The 22,392-nt window shown below is 40.9% G+C and overlaps 1 protein-coding gene across 1 annotated transcript in view; it reads left to right on the top strand.

Annotated features, from left to right (window-relative positions):
• Positions 1–22,392, top strand: part of ptprfa (protein tyrosine phosphatase receptor type Fa) — a 270,063-nt gene that overhangs the window by 31,573 nt on the left and 216,098 nt on the right. The window contains exon 2 of the mRNA XM_085373280.1: positions 2,217–2,391. Within this exon, the coding sequence (XP_085229406.1) occupies positions 2,298–2,391 (94 nt within the window). The 5' untranslated portion in view covers positions 2,217–2,297. The remainder of the gene's footprint in view (positions 1–2,216; positions 2,392–22,392) is intronic.

Below are 22,392 nucleotides of genomic sequence, written 5' to 3'. Positions count from 1 at the left end.
GGAAAGAGACATCAGGGCAGACCAGGATGTGCTGGAGAGATGATGTCTCTGTGGCGGCTTCGTAACTTGTTTGTGTCTTTGCTGGGAGAACTGGAGTTAGTGGCATCTCTGCTTAGAGCAATGACCTCCAGTATGCTGGTGACTCGGCGAAGTGTTGGCAGCTCGTAGCAAAGCTGACTTTTAGTGTTTTCGCCAGTTGATTGTAGCAGATTTGGGAAAATAACCGAGGAAGCATGAGAATCATCTCTTTGTTCTCTTGTTCTTACTCTGACATCCCCGATTACAGAGTGAAATATAATGACTGACCAGCTTCTCTGTGACTGACCTTTCAGTGAACCATATCCAGAGCAGACGCTGGTGTTTCCTGTTAACTGGAGTTTCTGATTAACTGGTCAACCAGTGTGTGAGACAGATGTGTCGTAGGTGTGATTTATTGATGTTTTCAGCATGTCCCACAGACACCTTACTTGGCACTGGAACCAAAGCCTTAAACTCAGACTGCGTCCACACCAGCCCGGATAGATTTGAAAACGGCGTTTTCGTCTGAAAACGCTCCGCATCCACACTATCGTTTTCATTCGTTTTCACCGAGTTGTGCGTCCACATTGAAACGGCCGAAAACACTTACGTTCCAGTCCTGCGCAAGAAGATTCGACCTGCCTCATTTCTGTCTGCCGCTTATTTACTTTCCGGCTCTTTGAAACGTCGCGGCAAAATGTTGAGGAAAAGCACCGAGTTTGTTAAATGCACTAACAATGAGGCGGAGTTGTTGCTGCGAGTAACACAAAAGTACAAAGGTCCAAAAGCGAGTGAGAATTAAAGAATTTGAAGAAAAGTTCTCAGGAGCATGTGCAGGCTGATGTTAATCTTTAATAGGGCTGTCAAACAAAACAGCTGCTGTTTAATGCCCTCCGCTATCTTTGCTTATTTGGTCACATGACTGCATCACATGACTAAAATGCGTCATTGCTTTCGAAAGTCTGCGTTTTTGAGTGTCCACACTGCGACGGGACAGCTCCGTCTTCAAATGTATGTGTTTTCAAGAGTGTTTTCAAAACGCTGCGTTTTCCTTCGGGAAAACGGCGTCTCAGTGTGGACGGGAAAACGATGCGTTTTCAAACGAAAGCGCATTAGTGTGGACGTAGCCTCAGACAGATATCACCAATTAAATCAACACCAGCTGTGTTGCATGTGTGCAGATACACAATACAACCCTTCTGCTGACGGTGCCTTCAACAGGTGTGAGAGTACGGTGATGCGCAGATTTACCCTACAGACATAAAATAGTGTTTCACATAGTTTTTAACTACCAGCACACAGGACATGACTGTACCATCTGCCATTACTTTGCCATCACCATGCTGATGCTTTGTAACTTCATACATTACTCTGTACAGTAATGTTAACTTACCCACATGAGATACTCTGGAAGAGAAAGAAAATCACTGTGCAGGGCCCAGAAATCGAAGACATAACAAAAGTGTAAAAGCAAAGCTCTCTGACTTGTGACTCACACGGTCCCATGCCAAATGCATCCTGCAGGCGAAGTCACCGGAAAGACATTCTCACCGGCCAACCACACGGCACCATTTTGCATTTAGGCACGTAGCCATAGTGGAGGAGACCTGCTGAAGTTGAAAACGAGCATCAAGATGAGTTAAGTAACTTTGCACACTGGATGGTTGTTGGTGCCAGACAGGCTGGTCTATCAGAAACATCTCATCTACTGGGATTTTTGCAGCACAGCTTTCTCGGGGTTTGAGAGCATGAACTAAAATAATGAGCCAAAAAAGGCAACAGTCACTCAATAACTGTTTATTACAACCGAGGCATTCGAAAGAGCATCTTTGAACACACAACATGTCAAACCTTGATGCCTACAGCGGTCGGACACGCAATGAGGCGATACTCTTGTCAGCCAACACTAAGAAACTGAGGCTTCAATTTGCTCAAGCTCAAAATTTCACAATAGAAGATTGAAAAAATGTTGCTTCTTAGTACATTTCCAAGTTAACCTGGCAGACTTCATTACCTTCAGATGTTTAATTAGCATTAGGACTTGCGTGTGTGCTCTGCAAGTGTGTCTGACTCTATTAACTGGGGTTGTATTATAAAGAACATAAAACACTTTCGCCACAAGCGCACGACAACACACTCAAGTACACTGATGTACTGAACCTCTGACTTTAACATCGGTTTGTCTTCTCTCGTCGCAGGTGTCCATCTATGAACCTGTGAGGTCATAGCCATCTAACAGCAGCATCAGCACCAGAGGAGAGTTTACCAGCAGTGGGACCATGGACCTTAGATTTAGACGTCTGTCGCCTCTCACCAGGGCAGCTCTTCATCTCCTGCTGCTGGCCAGACTGGTGCTTCCTTCTCACACAGAGAGTGAGTCCACATAGCTCATAGCTGTGCCTACATGTTCACAGTTTTACTGTCAGCTAATATCCATTAGCTGACAGGAAGTGTGCACAGACAGCTTTCAAATGGAAATGTGTTATGTGACTGACATACAGCATCACTGCTCAGTTGAAAAAGCCCTTTGAAAAGCTTTGATATAACAGCTTTGATACATGATTTCATATTTCACATTATGAAAGCGTCACACAGAAAGCTGACACCCTGTACCTTTTCCTGCGTTTGAAGGGCATTTTTAAAGTAGGACTATTCTGTTATTTTTTAGCTCCGTATACAATAAACTTCATGGGGCCCAGTTGTTACTGATGTCCACCTGTTTAAACCAGCTTTCTCCTGATCCACTGCCTGTGGTAAACAGAAGATTTGAACAGGAGGTGGATGGGCCTCCTTTGTCTGCGATGCCCATGTCAGGGATTTCCTCTTTATATTAAACCATAAAGTCAAGAGTATAAAAAACTATTTAAAAAAAGCATTAGAGCAGTGAAGCCTGTGATTTTGAGTTGGAGGGATTGTTTGTACATACGCTGACTTCAATGTTTAATATGAGCATGTAATAGTTTATATATAACAGAAAATAAGGAAAAAGGTTTTATTAACTCTTAAATGTGGGAATTTCCTTAAACATGCATTTTGTTTAATAGCAGGAAGGATTGCAAAAACAAATCTGGTTGCATACCAGAATTGTTTTGGCCGCTGTCAGCATGTAATAAATTTATAATAAGTAAAACTAAAAGTCCTTATTTGCAGCGAGAGTTGAAAAACAACATTTCATTTCCAAGTACCATTAAAATGAACTTTAATGGTGGTCAGAAAGTGCAAAATAGAGCAGTGATGTTGGCAGAGGACGCAATTTAAAAGAAAGAGTGAATGACTTCTTCCCATGCCCAATCTCCATCTCCACTTTCTGGGTTTTTTGTGTATTCTAGCTAAAGTAAAATAAAAAATAGAAAAACAAACTGCAAGCATCACTCTGGCATCCATGTAACAAAAATCCAGCCCTACAACCTGACCTCACTCTTGAGTTTGCCTTGCGGTTTCATGCAGCATGACGTTCTCTTTTCAGCTGCCTTTAACAAACACCATTCCTCACAGGACTATTGTGTGTTGAATGTCAACCAGCTCGACTCTACCTGAGGCCAAATCAAAGGAAAACAAAAGGAAAGGAAAGAAAGTGAGAAAGGGATCGAGAGATTGTGTGAGAGAGGAAAGGCCTGGGCCCTTTCTGTCTCTCTTAGACTGGTGAACTTATTCACACCTTATAAAACTTTTACAAACATCTGTTTTGCTTGGCTGGTGCATTTACTATCAAAGGCCTGCATAAAAGTATCCAGTAGAAGTGATAAAGTTTGACATTTGTTACAGCATCAACAGAACTCTAACCTTTTTCTTAATGATCCTATTTGTGAATAATAAATGTGTCTTGAGAAATCCATTTTTATTCATATAGCTCAAAGTCAGATCAATACTCATTTGAAGGCACTTTTTCTGAGGTAAAACCTGGATTACCACAGATATAAACCCAAACAATCTAAAGACACCCAATGAGCAAAAATATAGAAAGACGTGCTAGGGCTGTTCGATATAACGATATATATCTGATGTCGATATAAAAACGTCTATCGTTTCATTTTACGCTATCGTTTGTTTCGTGGTGTCGCAAAATAAACTGTTTTTGTTTATAAACCTGTTTATTTTCTCATTGTTCTGATGGTCCCTGTAGTGGCTGTATTCAAGTTCTCTCTTTCTCTTATATTTTATATAACCACACTATGGACGAACAAGCGCCTGTTTTTATGTGTTGTCTTTAGCAACAACGACGGTAACAGCATCGCGTGTCCGCTTGTTTATGTTCCACATAAAACTTTCACAATAAAGCTCAAGATCCTGTTGAGACTTTTCAAAATAAACTGAATCACATGAAAGAGCAGATTATTTACGGATGAGAAGTAAAAAAGAGCCGCCAGGTGCTAAAAAATAAACCGTAGACTCAAACGTTAGAACAGGCTTCTCCCCGCAGCACGCCGTGTAATAAATACAAAGAAAACGGCGCCGTTACAACTTATGTCTAAAATGTATCGTTTCATGCATCAGTTAAAACACTCGACTCCAGCTACAGGACGCACAGCTGGAAACACTTCACACAAGTCGAGCTGCCCGAGATTCACAGACTTTACAGAAAATGTTACATTTTTGTGATTTATATCGTTATCGGACGATAGATGTCTTATATCGGGATATGAGATTTTGGTCGTATCGCACAGCCCTACGTTGTGCATTTAAAGGCAATAATCATATTTGATTTGATATACCTTTATTAGTCCCACAAGGGGAAATTTCATAAGGCTGCTGACCTATTGCACGCACCATCTTACCCTCTGACCATACATACATGACACAAACATCACATGGGGAAGACAGGTCAGAGAGGGATAACAATGGAAAATGCACCACATGAGGAAAGATAAGGAGAAAAAAATAACTCCCCCCAGACTGAGCTCCAACAGGGAGATCAGTTTGAGAACAGAAAAAACACCTCTGCACATGAAAAACTCTTAATACACCAAAGAAACACATGACAAGCAGCAGGGGGGTAAAGGTGAGAGACAGCCGATGTAGACAGCACATCCGGGCCTGCGTGCGCTGGTCTCCTTGATCCACCGTCAGCATCGGAAGGGAATAAGCGTCGAAGGCGTTTGGAAAGGGAGGGGGGATGAGTGTGTGCATATCAGTGTATATGTGTGTGTGCGTGTCCAGAGTTCAGCTGAGACAGTGTCCTTCGCCCTGCCAGGCTAAGTAAACAGTCTTCCAGCCAACCCAGGTGGCCTTGCATGGAATGGGAAGGAACAGACTAAACTCAGTCGCTATCAATATAATCTGACAAGTATCCTGTAAAAAGAGCTTTACGTAAAAGCACTTATAAAAACGTATAATTATTCTGATCACAGCTAAGGAAGCGTGCTCGTAGAGATCATGGTTAAGACAGACATAAAAGCTTGTGCTGTAGAAGCACAAGCTCAAAACTCTACCTCATGTTTCAACTGAAAAGGCGACGTTATGATTTTGTGGTTGACCAAAGCAGCAACTCCAAACGAGCCATTAAAAAACAACAACTATGGGAGGAACTGAGATGGTTGCTGCTTGGGTTAGCTGACATACGTTTCACTTGATGAAGTTAGATTTGAGATTAGAAGACTAAAGGTTGTAGGCATTTAAAAAGATGTTGCTCTGAATTTAGCCAGAACATGTCTTAGCCTCACAAACGACTCCGGACTTTTTCATGGCCACTTAGATGTATCTACCCCAGAAAAACTCTCTTTTTGTCTCCCACTAAAACATCCCTAAACAAGGTCCTCCAGTAAAAAGCGGTCTTTAGTCTACACCTATATTTAGCCCCAGGTACTTTCTGCAGTATATTTGTCCCACTCTGCACTAATGTCTAGGAAGAACATAAAAGGTCAACATTAAAAGCATTTCATTTGCAGAGGGGTCATAGTGGGGTTTGGAGACTAAAAAATGTTCTGCATGCACGGAGCAGACTCCACTTAATTTGATAATGGTTATGTTGTTCTTCCTTTAGAATCCTATTGAACCCAGTCATACATGTGTAATCAGCACAGCATTAGATCTGAGAAGGACAAAGGATGTAGAGGTGAAAGGTTAAGTAGGAACATTTGGAATTCTGTATTAGTCCAGTCATAAAGGGAAATGAGGCAGCTACAGTAACAGCATCAGAAAAATTACTAAACATCACTGCACAATATGCTGTACGAACTATGGCTTTGGAGATCTTCATCGATCTATTTGTAAATCTAAAGAGTTTCATGGTATGTTTTTGGATGCTTGGGGACAATAAGCAACATTGTACAGTGTTTCCCACAAGGCAGGGGGTGCAAAGGAGGTGATGCTTCCACACATAAATGACTATAATGCCATATCATGTCACCTCACCAAATGAAACAGAATTATTCCAGTCACATGACACTGCTGTCACGAACCCTCTTCTGAAAGTATACAACATTTTTACACGTGCCAATTTACAGTCACTGTATTACAGAGTCAAGCGTGTGAGGCCAGCCAGGCCGTAAAGTTGAGCTCAGTAATAGTCTTTTCAGATCTGCAGATCTCTGTGCATCAAACTCGCAAATCTTATAATCAAAGCTGCTCTAACAAGTCACTTTCTCTGTATATTTCTGTGAAACAACCAGCGCATTTACTCACAGCTCTTACAGCAGCACAAAGACCCTGTTCATGTATGTCAGGAGACATGGTCTACATTTAGGCCAGGCAGGGGCAGGCTGATGCTTCGGAGGTCTCCGAGGCAGAGGAGGAGCTCCGTGGAGGGCAGTGTTTCTCGACAACAGGTTCATTATCAAGGCTATTTGCTTTATGGCTGCAATGAGCACATTTTATAATTTTCCTTTATAATTTGCAGATAGGAATTCATCAGCGAGCTGTGTCAGTAATTACCTTCCAGTGTGAGCACTCCGGAGAAAATGAGAATCATTAATTGCTCACAAAGAATTGAGATTTTCTCAGATTTTTAATGAAACCATATTAAAACCATTTAAACCTGATTCATGGAGTTTGTGTCAGAAATGGAAACCCTTTAATTCCCCCAAATTACCACTGAAATACACAAAAGTCATTTTACATGCTGCTGGAATCAACCGGCGCTCTCGATGAAGGAACTCACGATCTTGCCAGCTAACAAATTTACAGTATTTTATTTCACATCAAAATTAATGTGATATGTTTATTTTAGGGTTCAGTTGTAGGCCACAGTCGAATGAGTGGCACGGGTGTCGTTACGGTGATTGATGGAGCATCAGTCAAAGCTTTATGAGGAAAGTTACAGGGTAAAAACAAAAAGCACCATGGCCTCTTCATTCCATACTGTGTGCACTTCTGTGTATCATCAGGATGGTTTTAATAGCCATTCTTCTGCAATGTCCTATTTTAAACCTTGACTAATGATTTTTGGACATCATCATCTTTTGCAACAAACAGAGAATAATAAACACACACACAGATCATCTGTTTGAGTATCAGTGGGACATCATGCACAAAATGAACATCATGCTGTAGTCAGTAAGACTTGAAGCTGAAGATTGAGACCATAAACGAATCAGGAAAGTGTTCACCAAGGACATAAATAATAGGCTTGTTTTCTCACCGGCTTTGATAGACTCAGACCTCTTTCTGAGGAGTCGCCCCCTGCTGGCTGTTGAAAGAATGCAGGCACCAAGTGTTGCATACACCTTCTTTAAACAGTGGATGACCAAAACATATTTGTTTCATGTATTATGACTTGCATGTCTCTGGATGGAGTCATCAAGTGAAAGGAACATTCATTACATTTTATAAGCCTTCAAATTAAGGGCGTGGAAGAAGAAAAAGAAAAAGAAGCCTATGATTCCAATATTCTCAAAGAAAAATGCAGATGCACTGCAGTATTGTGCTGTGCATGGTTGGCTGCGCAGCAGTTTTCATGACCTTAATGACTTCATAATATTGCATTTTGTGCGACTGTTTCCTTCTGTGCACAGTTGGCTACTCAGTGTAACACAGTCCTATCATTTGTTGATTAAGTTTGAGGAGGAATCATTAGCACTTGATTTGATGCAATAGATCTCCCTGTTGATGCAGTGTGAGGGGTTGTAAATGAGATGGATGAATAGAAATTGTCATTTTAATTAGTTGAATCCATCAAATACTGAAATGTTCTTCACATGTGCTGATGAGAACGACCTCCTTCAAAGGAAAAGACATAAGCCATGCGATATTATGTCTTTGTAAGCTGGTTGCATGTCAAACGTCAGCTCTCCGCATGGAAGGAGTCTGTGGCTTATTTTCACCATATAATGAAAAGATTTGAACAGTGCCCCCAAAACATTAGGCTGCTTAATGAATGATTGCGCACAAATAACTACCTGATGTAAAAAGTAACCCAGACTGAGCTCAACACAAAGTCTTTTAAAAGCAATAAAAGTTTCATCATAGTCTGTTTTTAGAATCTTTCCATGACTCACTCATAATAACACCGTGTGTGCAAAATTACCTTTGCTTTCTAAACAACGTACGTTAGAGCGAACTCTGTTTTAGTTTGATTTTGATTTCTTTAAAGCATTATTCCAAAGTATTTATGTAGAAGTATCAAAAACTTTTCTTTCAGCTGCACCTTTTGCCAAATTGTCACATTTCCAAGCCTGGACGTGCAGGTTTGACTACTTACTGAAGAGCAGATACTTAAGTGTATCTGCTTTAAAACTTTAAAATGTTCCCGAACATTTAAATACAGAGATTATTAGAGAAATACAACGTTTTAAGCCAATGAGCGACACGGTCTGATCACTATACCGGTGGGTCACAGAAGTATGCACTCATTCTCTGATGCAATTGCAATCTTGTTTGACGCTTGTATGAATTTGCAACAACAGTTTTGTGGAGCATAAATGTTCTGAACTGTTCTGAGTTTCAGTAATGGGCATAAGTAACCTGCAGTAGCTCACGGTACACCAGCCGAGCCGGCGCGAGCACAAAAACTACTGCTGTAGATGCACAAAGAATCAATATCAGTTTAAGTGGACGCTATATTTAGAACATTTTCATCTTCTTTCTGTCAAGGAAGTGAAGCCATTACATGCCAGACTCCATTGACCAAAACAGTAATTTTACGCCACAAAACAAGGGAATTGCTTGTCTAAAGCTCCCTCGACTGGTTCGTTTCTGACTTTGATGTTTAAATGGATTAGTTCACAAAAAACGCAAACGTCAGACAAAGTGAACACGACTCCTGTTTTCTGAAAAGTAACAATCAGTGTTTGTGTTCAGGCTCACGTGTGAACGATGATGTTAACATACTGCACAGACTCTGGGTTATTAGCAATGGACCAGGCTTCATGCTTCAGTGAAACTAAGACCACAAGAGCTGAGACACTGGCAAAGTCTTACTGAGCAAATACTTTACACATCATCAGACTGTAAGATGGAAATTTTATTCTCTAATTTGATATTATTTCAGAAAATATATATTTTTAAAAATCAGCTCTAATAAAAAACTCTTAAAAATATTAAAAACAGTTTTTCTAGAAAATTGCTCATTTTATAATTTTTTAAAACTTTTAGTTGTTACAATAATGTACTTGGTAATGTAGTGAGCCAGTCTGAAATATGTATATATATTTTTCTGGAACAAATTTTATTTGCTTGTAGTAAATCATTTACTTTTTTTAAAAATATTGCAATACTAACGTTCTTCTCTGTAGTAGGTTCAAGAGAGAGTTGTGTCCCAGCAGTTTGGTTAAAACCAATGCATTCCTATTTTAGAGTGATAAATATTTACCTCGTGTATTTGAGGCTGTTAAATCAGGAAGGTATTCTGATCATTTCCCTTCTCCAGCAGTGAGGAGTTATATCTCATGCACGGTGCTGTGAAGAAGTTATTATTGTACATTATGCTGCAATCTGAAGAAACGGCTGAGAAACAAAGTCGTTGACATTTTTGGGTCTGAAAAGGAGTACAAAACCATTTGCTTTGGGACTCCAGTGAACTCCAGTGAGAACCACATATAGAGAAACCTTGGTACTGGTGCGTACCTTCCTAGGATTGGCTGACCTACTAAAGTTACTTCAAGAAGGCATTGATGACTCATCCATGAGGTCACAAAAGAATCCAGCACAATATCTAAAGAACTACACGACTCGTTTGGCTCAATTCAGATTATTTGGGACGTTTGGAAAATATTCTGTGCACTTTTTGTTTGAGTCCCGTTACATCTGGCATAAAACGAACAAAGCATTTCATAAAAGGAACATCACCAGTCCAACACGGTGGTGGTCGTGTAAAGGTCTGGGCTTGTTTCTGCTTCAGGATCTGCACGATTTACCAACATTGATGAAATCCTGAATTCTGCTCTTAACCAGGAGAATGTCCTGGTTCAACCCTTGAATCACACTCTTGCTATGTAGCAGCACAATGATCTGGAAACTCCACCTCTGTAGGGCTTAAAAAACAAACTTTTTACACCTGAACAGGTAAGTTTGAATTATCCCTTTTTTTTTTAAATAAACAAAATCCACATATAAAAACTTCATCTTGTGTTTACAAGCCTAATAATAAAATCTGAAACGTGTGACAAAAATGCAAATATATAAATATATATAAATATGTATGTATGTATGTGTGTGTGTGTGTGTGTGTGTGTGTGTGTGTGTGTGTGTGTGTGTATGTATGTGTATATATATATATATATCACACACACAAATTAGAAAAAGAATATGAAAAATAATTTTTCATGGCACTCAATTAAACATGTTAGTGCACTTGACATTATTCAGCTGCTCGGTCTTTTCCACGCAGGGTTTCTTGCTCTAACCTCTCTTTTCTTCCTGCCCAGCTCTGCTCAGATGCGAGACTCCCCTGGGTCGCATACACATAATGATTAGAAAAACAGAATCAGTTTATTCCCCGTGTCTTTGCCTCCCTCCTCCCAGCATTCATGCAGCATGTGGGTACTGCTACCGTACTTGTGTGGGAGGCAATTTTGCGGGTCATGAACAAGAAGCAGTGGTGAACTATGTATTATTTATAAGAACAAACACAAGTGGCAGCCGTGTCTCTGCATCCAGCTCTCCAAACAGAAAGGAAGATTACTAAGACTCCGCCAGGCTGTCTGGGATTCGATTTTAGACAGTGGAGTAAAATGATCAGTTTAGTCTCGACTATGCAACACATGTGAATGTAGAAGATTTATAAAGTCCAGCTTGGAATCTGCTTCCTCCTGAAAGAACGTCTTAAAAGTCCATTTGCACCTGTTCAGTTAATTATTGAGTGATGATATTTCTAACTGTTTGCTACATTCACGCTGCTCCTCAGCCTGGTTGAATTTATCGGGTTTGCAGGGTGTGTGCTGGCAAACAGCTATTGACAAGAGCGTAAATTGATTGGTCCGTGAGAATGTAAAGCTTTATCTCTTTTAAGATAAGCTGTCTTTGGCAGAGGGTTGACTTATGGATTACCATGTAATGAAGGGCAAATGTTGACTGTTTTTCCTTAAAAAACAAAAATGTATCTTGGAGTCTAGACTGCAGACACACAGTGAGCTGCGCCCTCTGAAAAAATGTTGAAGTAAACACCTGCATGAGCCCAACATTAGGATCACAGATTACCTTTAAAATTAGTGGACGTTAAAAGGAAGAATATTATTTAAATACGGTGAAAGGGGTTGTTGCACATGATGCTAATGCGTGTTTCACTCCAAATGACTTTAGCTGATACACTTACACTATACATGGCTGTACTTGGACAGTAAATGTGAGACACGTGTAGATTAGTGTAACTAATTAAGAAGAATGTGTGACCAGGTTAAAGATACACAGAACATTACAGCTGTCTGTTGGATGGATAGTGTGCCATTCAAAGTAATGTAATGGGTTTGGTTTCACTCCCAGTGTGGTGCTACACTAGTGTACCACTGTGGCCCGTCATCATCGCTGTTGTCTTATGGTATTTTAAAATGTTGAGCGTGAACCCTCGGTTACATCACTCAGCTGTGGCATCCTGCTGATTCAGCCACATGGATATGTTCCAAGTGCTCTGGGTCACTGTTTATTAACCATGACTGCAAACGTACAGTATTTAGGCCTAGCTCAGTCTGAAAACATTTGCTTTCACTTTTGTTGTTGTTATTGCATCTTGTCATAAAATGTACTCCTGGCAAAACAAAAAAGAAGGCGATTGTCCCGTTAGCGTTACAGGATTATCAAGTGTACCAACACATGCACAGCAGCCGCGATAATGACCCCGCAAACGTCACAACGTATTGGGTGTAAACAAAGCATTTTTTGCTGAGTTTTACATGCCTGGTTTAAAAGCGCGGCTGATGATTTAAAAAAAGAAAAGAAAGAAATCCAAAATGTGTCAGTCAGATTTTTCAGCATGGAGTTGTACTGTACGTGTGAGCTGTGAGGGAACTCTTCACGTTTGCTTTATGTCTTCATGGCTCTGGATCAGACTGCTTCCTGCTCTCTCAGCTGCACCGTGGATGCTGGAAGGTACGGGTGGTACACGGCTGCCAGTTCTGCTGACAGGCCCGTCAGCAGAACTGGCAGAACTGTCTGTATTAGAGGGCGCGGGGTTGTGCTGTGAAAGCCAATGAGCAAATGTTTGCTCTGCCCTCCATCGTCTGCACCGTGTGTTCACTTCATAGGCAAAGCAAATATTCTACTTCTGTTGATATATGATTGCTTTTCATGTGGTATCGGATAACAACATCATGAGAAGTCATTCACCTAGACACCTTTTATTATTTACAGGCTGTCATTTGTTTTTATGAGTGGTACCCAGTATTCAGTGTTTTTAACCCTTTCAATCACTGACACTAGCTGCAAACATACAACAACACTTTTCCCGTGTTGTAGTTGTGCGTCTTATTTTGAAAGAAATATTTATGCGTTACCATAGCGACCAGAGAACATTAAGGGGCAGAGAGGAGGCTGTTACTCTCAGTCTTTCAGGAGGACGCTGCTAATAAAGTCACGCAATTACACAGTGAATTCACGTTTATTGTTATATTCACAAAACACCACAGTGTTTGTCTCGGTCGCGTCGTTTTATTTTGTTGTATTTATCCACAACACCGTCCGTGGAGCAAAAACTGTTGGGGAGCGCTCTGTTAGACCGTGTAAAAGATGGGCAGAAGGTCAATGTCGGAGCGTCAAAAGTTTAAATAATAAACTTAAATTATTATGTTTTTCAAATACAGGAGGTGAGACTACATTCATACTGTCGTGCATGTGCAGTCACATCCACTATATATCCTCAAATCAGTGAAAACGTAGATCCACAATCTGTCAATCCAGTTTAATCATAATCACACACCGGGTCACGTTTACTGACTACACAACAACCTCAAGCAGAAACAACCTACTTTAAACCACATCATGGTCTTGTATGGGTAACTGCAACCAAACACACATGGTGCACTCAAAGAAAAATAATAATAAAGTACAAAAGCACGTCTCGGGTGCACAGCAGGACGATTTTTTTCTTTCAGTGTAGAAATGGATTAATGAGCTCCCCATACTGTGGGACAGCTGCTGACTAAAACTAAACCAATAACTTTTAGTCCCAAAGACACTTCCCCAAGTGTGGCCCATGTGTTCCAAAGTCATATAAATAAGAAAAGCAAACATCAGAAAGTCAGAATTGAACAAAATAAATGAATAAATATAAAACCCAAAGCAACTCAAGGAGCCAAATGGAGACAGAAAGATGGACACCGGAACTACACTTATCAAAGACTGGGAGGCAACACACAGGATTGATTCTCACCACAGAGCGGGACAGTACGGCAGAAATAACCTGAGGGTATAATAAGAAGAGCAGGGAGAGGGACAAAGGAAAGAATCAGACATTTACAAAGCCACAAGAACGTTTTATTCAAAACAAGAGTAAACTTTAAGGCGTCAAAGTTAACCCAAGAAGACAAACAAGAAGACACGGAAATGCTAAGGGTGATACCTAAAACTAAGAACGCAAAGCATGAACCTCACAAAGACCTTTATGCTGATAACTCATCCAAGAGGTCTGTGATTTAGTTATGGTCAGAAGGATTTTGTAACACAGCGGCTGCTTGTTTATCGCGGAAGTTACGTTCTAAAAATAACTCGCGATAAGTGAAATCTGCGAAGTCGCCAATTTATTTTTTACAATTATTATAAATGTTTTAAGGCTGTAAAACCCGTCACTACACACTTATGCACTTTCCTCAGACAGGCACGAACAGTTTCTCTCTTGTTTAAACTCTCAGTTCAAACCTTCGTAGGAAGTCCAGTATTAGAGAACGAAACCAAAGGAACCCGCAGGTGACGGCGTTTCATCCACACCGTTGTGTTTGTTGGGGAGAAAACTTACAAACATGCAGTGCAGCACTTCAGAGTCACTCTGCTAGCGATTGAAGATTTATGTACATTAAAAAAGCTGAATTCTGCACTGCACAGGAGACACGGCATGAAATTGATGTTAAAAAAATCCACCAAACAGCGAGGCCGTGAAAGGCGAACCGCGTTATAGCGAGGGACCACTGTACTGTTTGAATAGAGACTTCCTAGCAGGTATGGTTCTAATCATGATGCAGTATCTTGGTGCTGGCCTTTGTTTGTGTCACTTCCTATTAAATTAAAGTAGCTCTCTGTTCTCTGCTTTAATGCCACTTACATTAATATTCTTGTAATTTATGCTGCTGATAATAGTACTGACAATTATTTCAGACAAACTTCATTGACCTCTGCACCTCAACTGATTGCTTTTTGCCAGAACTGTGCATGAGAAGCTGCCCACTGCTCAGTTGGAGGCTAGCAGGAGAACTGCAGTGTTTCTGAGGAGAAGCCAGATTGTTTATATGTCACTTTGACTGATCAGAGGTTGATTTGCATGGCTGCTTCCTCTCAACTCCACAGCCTAATGAGTCTCTGTGAGGGGAAGGCACCTTTTGTGAAACTGTTGTCACTTGTCATTGTGAATTGCCTCTGAAACACAGCTTTATTCCGCCTCACACAATATTTGACTGCCTGGCTGCATGCCTAGACACCATTAAATTCTGGAGCCCAAATGAGAAACGGGCCTGTAAGACAAGTGTGCTGCAGTGGGTGACAATGAGACGCGAAGCAGTGGGCTGTAAACTCAGGGGGGGTTCAGGAGTAGCTTTGCTGAAGAATAGCTCTGACCTAGGAACAGTATTAAGTCATTAAGTCTGGGAATTTGAGATTGTCCTTCTCCAGGGTAATTTTCCAGCTGCTTAACCTTTGTCTAAGACAAACATCTGGAAGTTTCTCTGCAGAGATTTTCAAATAAAAAAGTTACTCAAAACTTTCGATGGTAACTAAAACATAAACTAACATAAAAATGAGATTTCTTCCCACTTGTGACCCAGAGATGAAAGATTTTTGGCATCAAAATTTGACTAATGTTTTCATTCTTAATCGAACCTCCAAACAGAGTCTGATGTCTTGTGATTGTGGTCTGAAAGGAAATCAAAACAACAATGAATCTTCAAAATAATAAAAGCAACAAAATGTTTTCCACTGTAGCTGCAACTTTCACTTTTATATGAATATCTCATAAATTCTTTGCCATAAATGTAACTTTTAACAATGCACTGCACCATTTTTCAAAATCTAAATCCATTTTTGCAGCTATAATGAATCAGATACCTTTCAGGGTGTCCTATATGATCCTTCGGGTGCTCGGCTTTGGTAAAGTTAGCGTGAAACACAAACTAGACCAGAACTGAGATGCAGTTTTCTTGAGCTGAACTGCAGGTTTGCCTACACTAAAAACATATTTCCATAGGACAGGAGTTGAGTAGATGAGTGGGAGCTTTGTCATTGGGCACATCAGGACTCTTGGCATCAGTCATATTACAGCGCACACCGTAGTCAACATCTGTCTCCTCTGTCCTTCCATCAATCACTGGAAACTAAATGGCCTCTGTCTTCAAAGTCTGACATGGAGCATATTTGCATGGAGCTAATTATATTTCTTCTTAAATAATGTCTGAGTTTATTCCTCCACCCTGTGAAAGCAGCTTCTGGAGCGTTGAGGGTGTATTTATTTAACTCTTGCCTGTAGCCTGTGTGGGTGGCGGTTTGATGGACAGGATGTAATAGTGATGATACAGTGTTGCAGTTCCAAACAAAACAAGCCATCTTTGAATATGCATAAGAAAGTAAGAGAGGGAGAGTGGACTAGTGGGCGCACAGCGATGTAAACTTTAAAATGTTAGTTATTGATTCAACCACACAATGTGGTTCACAAATGACTGATTGTCTAAACGTGAGGATTCAAACAAAGTAAAATTAATACAATATTGGTGATGAAGATGAGAGAAAGTGGAGTAAAGACTGCTCAGCAGGTGACATTTGAAAAGCTTTCTTGTAACGTCCTGATTCATTTCATGTGGCTTTAATTCAGAAGTCAGATCTGTACATAATGTGTGGCAGAAGTTATGTTTTTACTTTACTTGTCTAGATCCACAAAGAGCAGAGAAGGTTCGATTATCAGGCTCACAGTAATCATTATTAACTCAAAGCTATATAAGTTTCACGTCAATAATAACGAAACGGTTATAAAAATAATTATTCATTAGATAACAATTAACTACAGTTTGTTAATGATCAGGTGATTGAGTTTTTAAAGCTTTTTAAAGTTTGTTATGAAATCTTACAAAATCGTTACGTTGCTGTTAAACGATACAGATCAAAACCTTCAGCTGATCTACGATACACGACATCAAACCTACCAGTGAATAGAGCTGTCACCCTCCACCACACACAGAAAAGTGGGATGAAATGTAGACTGATGCTTTTCACATCCACTCATGTTGCCCATTCAGACTGCCATGTCTTTCATATTGAACTGAGCCACTGAAAGTTACAAAAAAAGGGCTTGGCAGGTATAATTCTGTGAAAAAAGCTCAAAACTTAAATTTGCCACTTAAATGTAAAAAAATTCAGAGTTTTTTTTTTCCAGAAATATTCATCCCAAGCCCTGACCTTTCTTTTTTTCTACCTTTAGTGTGCCTAATATGCTGTTGTGCTTTTCAGCTGCACCTAGGTGTGTGAGGTGAAGGGGGAGGGCCGGTCATGTTGAGAAATTTGATTGGTGTGCAGTGGACCTTCAGTTTGTGTCATTGGCTCAAATGTGCGTCTGCCAACCAGGAAAATGTCCAGAGTGCCGATGCCCAGTCCAGCCCTGGTGAGCCTGTAGTTACTGCACTTCATACGCAGTGTCACTCTCTATTTGACCAGTTTTATAACCCTCTCAGGCTCAAATTAAGCTTTTTGTTGCTGATGCACAACCAAGTCCTGCAGTGGTGCTTCTGAGTAAAAAAACCTCATAAAATATGTATGTGGGGTAATCAGGTTGTTAGTTTTTAACTGTTGCAAATCGGCAACGCCTGCCTGGAGAGGGCTACAAGGAAGGTCAGAACTATTTATGGAATGAGGCCACAGACTTATGACTTCTTTGGTGGGATTGTTTGTGTGGGTGGTGTTGTGGTGGTTTAATGCTGGATTTCTTAATAACTATGACTCAGACTCATTGGTTATATGCAAAACACTATGTTGAAACTTAGTGTTACAATAGGGTGTAAGTAGCAACCACTTTTTTGATTCTCTAATTTTCATATTGGCAACAATGCTGTGTGTTCCATCCAAAAATGAACGTGTGTACTAATAATATTTAGTCCAAAACCTGATTTATGTCTTGCTCTTGTTTAATATAGAGCTCTGCTGTAGTTCATAAAAAAGGAAAAGACACACACACACACACACACATTTGAGAGCCACAAAGACTGGAAATGACAAAAAAAGTAAAGTACAGAGAGTCTAACACGATGCTGGTGTGGAGCATTTTTGATGGGATCTATTTACAATAGGAAAACAGAGAATAGAGTAAACAAAGAGAATTTTGACACAGATGTGTGAAACGATCCTGTTCAGTCTCATTCAGACGTCTAGTTTTATGTGTTTTTGGAAACAGACCTGCCGCGGTGTCTGCAGTCGCTGTTTTACGTGTTTCAAAGCTTTTTTAGTTGTGCTTCTGTTTTGCTCAAGCTCGGGTTTTTACTTTGTGCTTCACGCGTGCTTGTTGTTGCCATCATCTCATGTCTGTATGTCCTTGTCATTTTAATGTCATGTGACCTGTGGCACACCTGCATCAGCTGTCCATTGTTTACATCCTATTGCTTTACTTTATGACTTCAGATGTCATATACAGTAAGTGTAACAGCGTCGATGGTGACATTTATATTCATAGTTATTTTTAACTAGGATCGCACAATGTAACAAATTATATATATTTTCAATAACACACGCACAAATTGTAAAGGACAGAGAGTTCGACTGAGACAGCTGACCATCTTAAGTAGCTAATTACCTAATAACTAGTACTAAAGAAACACATGTCAATGGCGTAAGAACTTCACATAAGAAACTGCGAGTGACTTTTTTCATTAATTATTTTCAGCTTTATTAGTTCTGACGATCCAAAATCGTCATGATGGTGTTTAATGTGGTTCAGTCAAATGGCAGCAGTAGAAATTGTGCTTAAAAAATTTCAGCATTTTCACTGCACTTTACTCTGCATGAGGGAGAGCGTTGTTTCACAGGCTTTTTGGTTTAAAGTCTCTCTCCATGCCAGTCACGGTGAAACCTTGTCACCCCATACTGGTTTTTCACAGATGTACACGGCAGTTACTGTGGCACGTAGGCAGCATACTCTGCTGAGTGGAAGGATTTGCTGGCTGGTGTCAGGGAGCCTGTCAGAGTGGAGGAGGTATGTGATGCCACAGGCCTCAACAGAATGTGTTAAAAGCACCGTCTCCTGTTTACAGTGGCATCGTTTACCAGAGTAATTGAGTGGAGAAAACGCTCTGCTCCTCGGAGCAAAAACCACCCATGAAGAGATGAGCTCATAACCAATGCACTTTATTCCACCAATTATTCACCAGCCTGCAGGAAGTTGGATATCAAGGCTTGTCTGAGAGAGAGATTATGACCTGCTGGGATTCACATATGCACATGTGTAAAACTCTGGATACATGATTAAGTGACCAGTCTGGGTTTAAAATAAGCCTCGTATTTAGAAAAGTTCATAAGAACACAAACATTTCTCAAAGGTGCTTCACAGACTTGGGCCACAGGGTCCAGTTTGGCCCACATGCTCTGCAAAGCATGGGAATTACATCAGTGAAGTGAGTTTCCAAAACAAGAAAACCACATCTGCATGTATGAGCCTGATGTGGATGTGAAAACTAATCCCTGGCCCAGTCTCCAGGTACACAGGAAATGTAGAGCAGCTAAAACAGACACTAATACCCCCAAACAATACAGCAAATCACTAAGAATAACACACAGGTGTGTATGATTAAAGGCACACAACTAAAGTACCACTCAAACAGGATCATGTCGATACAGTCTTACTTGTGAGTAGCTACGAGCACAGTAGTGAGAGGTATGGCAGCAAAAGCAGCCCCGACTAACTGCTTTGCTACCGTTTAAAGTAGGAGGTGTGATTGATGATGGAGCTTGATTGGAGCTGGGACTGGGACACCCGTCCAATCAGGAGCAGCGGCAGATAAGGGCAGGATTTAGGGGGAGGCAGCAGAAAAGGCAAGAAACTATAGTCAAAAGAGTCGACATAATGACAGAGTGGGCAGGACGTCCTGTACCCCTGCCCTCAGGATTACAGTACGTTGCTAATTACTTGATGTTAACTTGTGTGACGTTTTGGATATAGATGATGAAAAAGGATAAGCAGAAGGGGATGGATGGATGGATGGATGGATGGATGATGCAGGGTCAAATGAATACAGCCTCAGGACACAGGCCTAGAAACCGACCCATGACTATCTGGCAAAGGAAACATGTATGTTCCCCAGCATGTTGGCGTTGGCTGCTGGCAGATTGGTCAGTGGCTTCGTGGTAACCGCCTGTTGCTATGTAAGAGTATGTATTCCCCAACCATTTGGTGAAAATCTCTTTGCAGCTGGTTTGACTGGTAGTAGCTAGTTGTGATAGTTGACAATAGTATAAAATGTACTGGATTTGGAGGTGAGGCACAACTTTTATTTTGAAGGCAAGTGTTCTTTGTTTCTGGTTTGAGTCCCACTTTTTCATGGTCCACAACAGAAGCCCCTTATAGGAGTCCTCTGATCCCTCGTAACAGTGAGACTCCCTTGCTAGTGCCTGGTGAGACTTCTTAAAAGATGTGATACGTTTCTCTCGGACGATTCCTCTCCTGCCTGTCCATGAAGTCACCATTGAAAATCACAGTATCACCAATGCAACTCCACAACTCTTCCCTTTCCCAGATTTGCCACACGTAGGTGGCGCTCATTACCTGACCTCTAACTGAAAACATTGTCCCTTATGTTTTGTCAGTGTTACTTTAGCTCAGGATCTGCCCTCTAAGGAATCTTGGGTCCTATTGTGAAATATTGCCTAATATTAACAATTTCCTGAAGAATTACACGGATTCAAACACTGGCCTTCTTCATTTCTGCACTCGTACATATTATAATGGAAACCACTTACACGGTTTGTCTGGATGTAGCAAAATGCAATCGTTCTCAATCAACACATGTAGAACAAGTTTAAAGGAATTAAAGTGCATTATTAATGAGGACAAACTGGGCTGTCTCCAGTCCATTTATTCATTCCCAACTCAAAATTGCCTCTTAATTGTGTTTCTGTATGCAGAATACACTTTCATGTGTGATTTCAGTTTGGCTGCAGCGAGCCTCTCAGCATATGGCTCAAGTTGTTCCTGAGAGTCTGTAATGGGCACAGAGACATGTCTTGCTGGATTTGGCAGTGGCACGGTGAGAGGAAATTTCTGCAAGGAAGCCAAAGAAGATGGCTCCCTCTCTTTAGAAAAACATGTAACGAAGACCTGCTGGAGAAAAAACACACGGATGTGGAACAAACTCAACTGTTACATCTGGTTTAATCTGCAGAATAGTCATAATAATAGATGAGAATATAATTTCACTGAACAGGATCAAATGCAGCCAATGTTGACAAGCGTGAGTCCAACTCAAATGAGACGCTCATGTGCTGAGGACCCTGCAAAGATTCACAACCAGTAACTGTTGTGGCACGCAGACATGTAGGAGTCGGGTTATAGGGGAAAATATTGATGTGATGGTGCTGTGCTAGGCTTTCAAGATTACTGGTGAGATGCCAGAGACTTCTGGTGCAGAGCAGGAACACAGTACCAGGAGGACACTGAGAGGCCGTGTGGACAGAGCAGACTGAACAATGGGGAAAAGGGGCGAGGGTCAGGATGCAGGCAACAGGCTGAAGATGAAAGTCAATTTACAGAAAAGCTTGAAGCGAATGCTGGCTGAGGCAGAAGCAGCAGTGGAAGAGCTGATTGTTTTTTCAGGGCTTGATAACAGCACAGCGATGCACCTGGCACGGCTCTGTTCTGACTCCAGTGCACCTACTTCCACTCATGCAATCACAGATACAGGAGAGAGAACTCACCGGAGAAGACGGCAGGTTATTGTGCATTCATGTGTTCTTGGAAGCAATACATTACTTATTGGTAAAATGCACACAAAAGCTGCTGGAGCCAGAAAAAGAAACAACCGAAGGTTTGATACATGAACTGCAAAAACTTTTTTTTTAATTAGAAGAACTTTGCGACTCATGGTGTGAATTTTTGTATTGCAAATGCAATTTGTTTACATTTATTTAATAATATTTATTACTAATTTATTTAGTGTGGCCTTAATTTGTAACCATTAGCTATCCTCCATGCAAAATGACCCAGATTAGTTTGTAGCGTCATCCTGGTAACAAATCAAGTAAAGTGATTATATGTAGGGCTGCTTGATTAATCGAATTTTAATCACGATTACGATCTGGGCTTTCAACGATCATTAAAAATGACTGAGCCGATTATTAGCCCCTCCCTCGTGCTTTACTCTCGCGCTGCTCCGTGTGGCAAATCGAGCGCACCTCTCTGCGTTTCGAACACGCGTCACAACAATTAAGAGCAGCGGTCTCCAACCTTTTTTGCGCCACGGACCGGTTTATGCCCGACAATATTTTCACGGACCGGCCTTTAATGTGTCGCGGATAAATACAACAAAATGAAACTAGTACCGGTACCGAAAAAAAGAAGATTTATTCATAACACACGTGAAAAGACCCAGGAAAAAAAGTTAACGATAAAAACGATAACAAAATAACGCTGAAAACCGATAAAAACCCTGAAAACCAGACATTTCACACCTGAGCCTCAACTCTCGCGGCCCGGTACCAAACGACTCACGGACCGGTACCGGTCCGAGGCCCGGGGGTTGGGGACCGCTGATTAAGAGGACCCGAGGGAAGCTCGGAAAGCTAAGCAGAAGTTATTTGGAGAGGAGAGTGACTGCTGTTGGTTGAAAAGAGGTAAAA

This window comes from Diplotaxodon limnothrissa, linkage group LG15 (assembly GCF_057381915.1).
Source record: "Diplotaxodon limnothrissa isolate DT_005_m linkage group LG15, D_limnothrissa_male_GT1.1, whole genome shotgun sequence".
Taxonomy (NCBI): Eukaryota; Metazoa; Chordata; class Actinopteri; order Cichliformes; family Cichlidae; genus Diplotaxodon; species Diplotaxodon limnothrissa.
The sequence above is the reverse complement of the archived record's forward strand: the minus strand, read 5'-3'. Positions and strand labels throughout refer to the sequence as shown.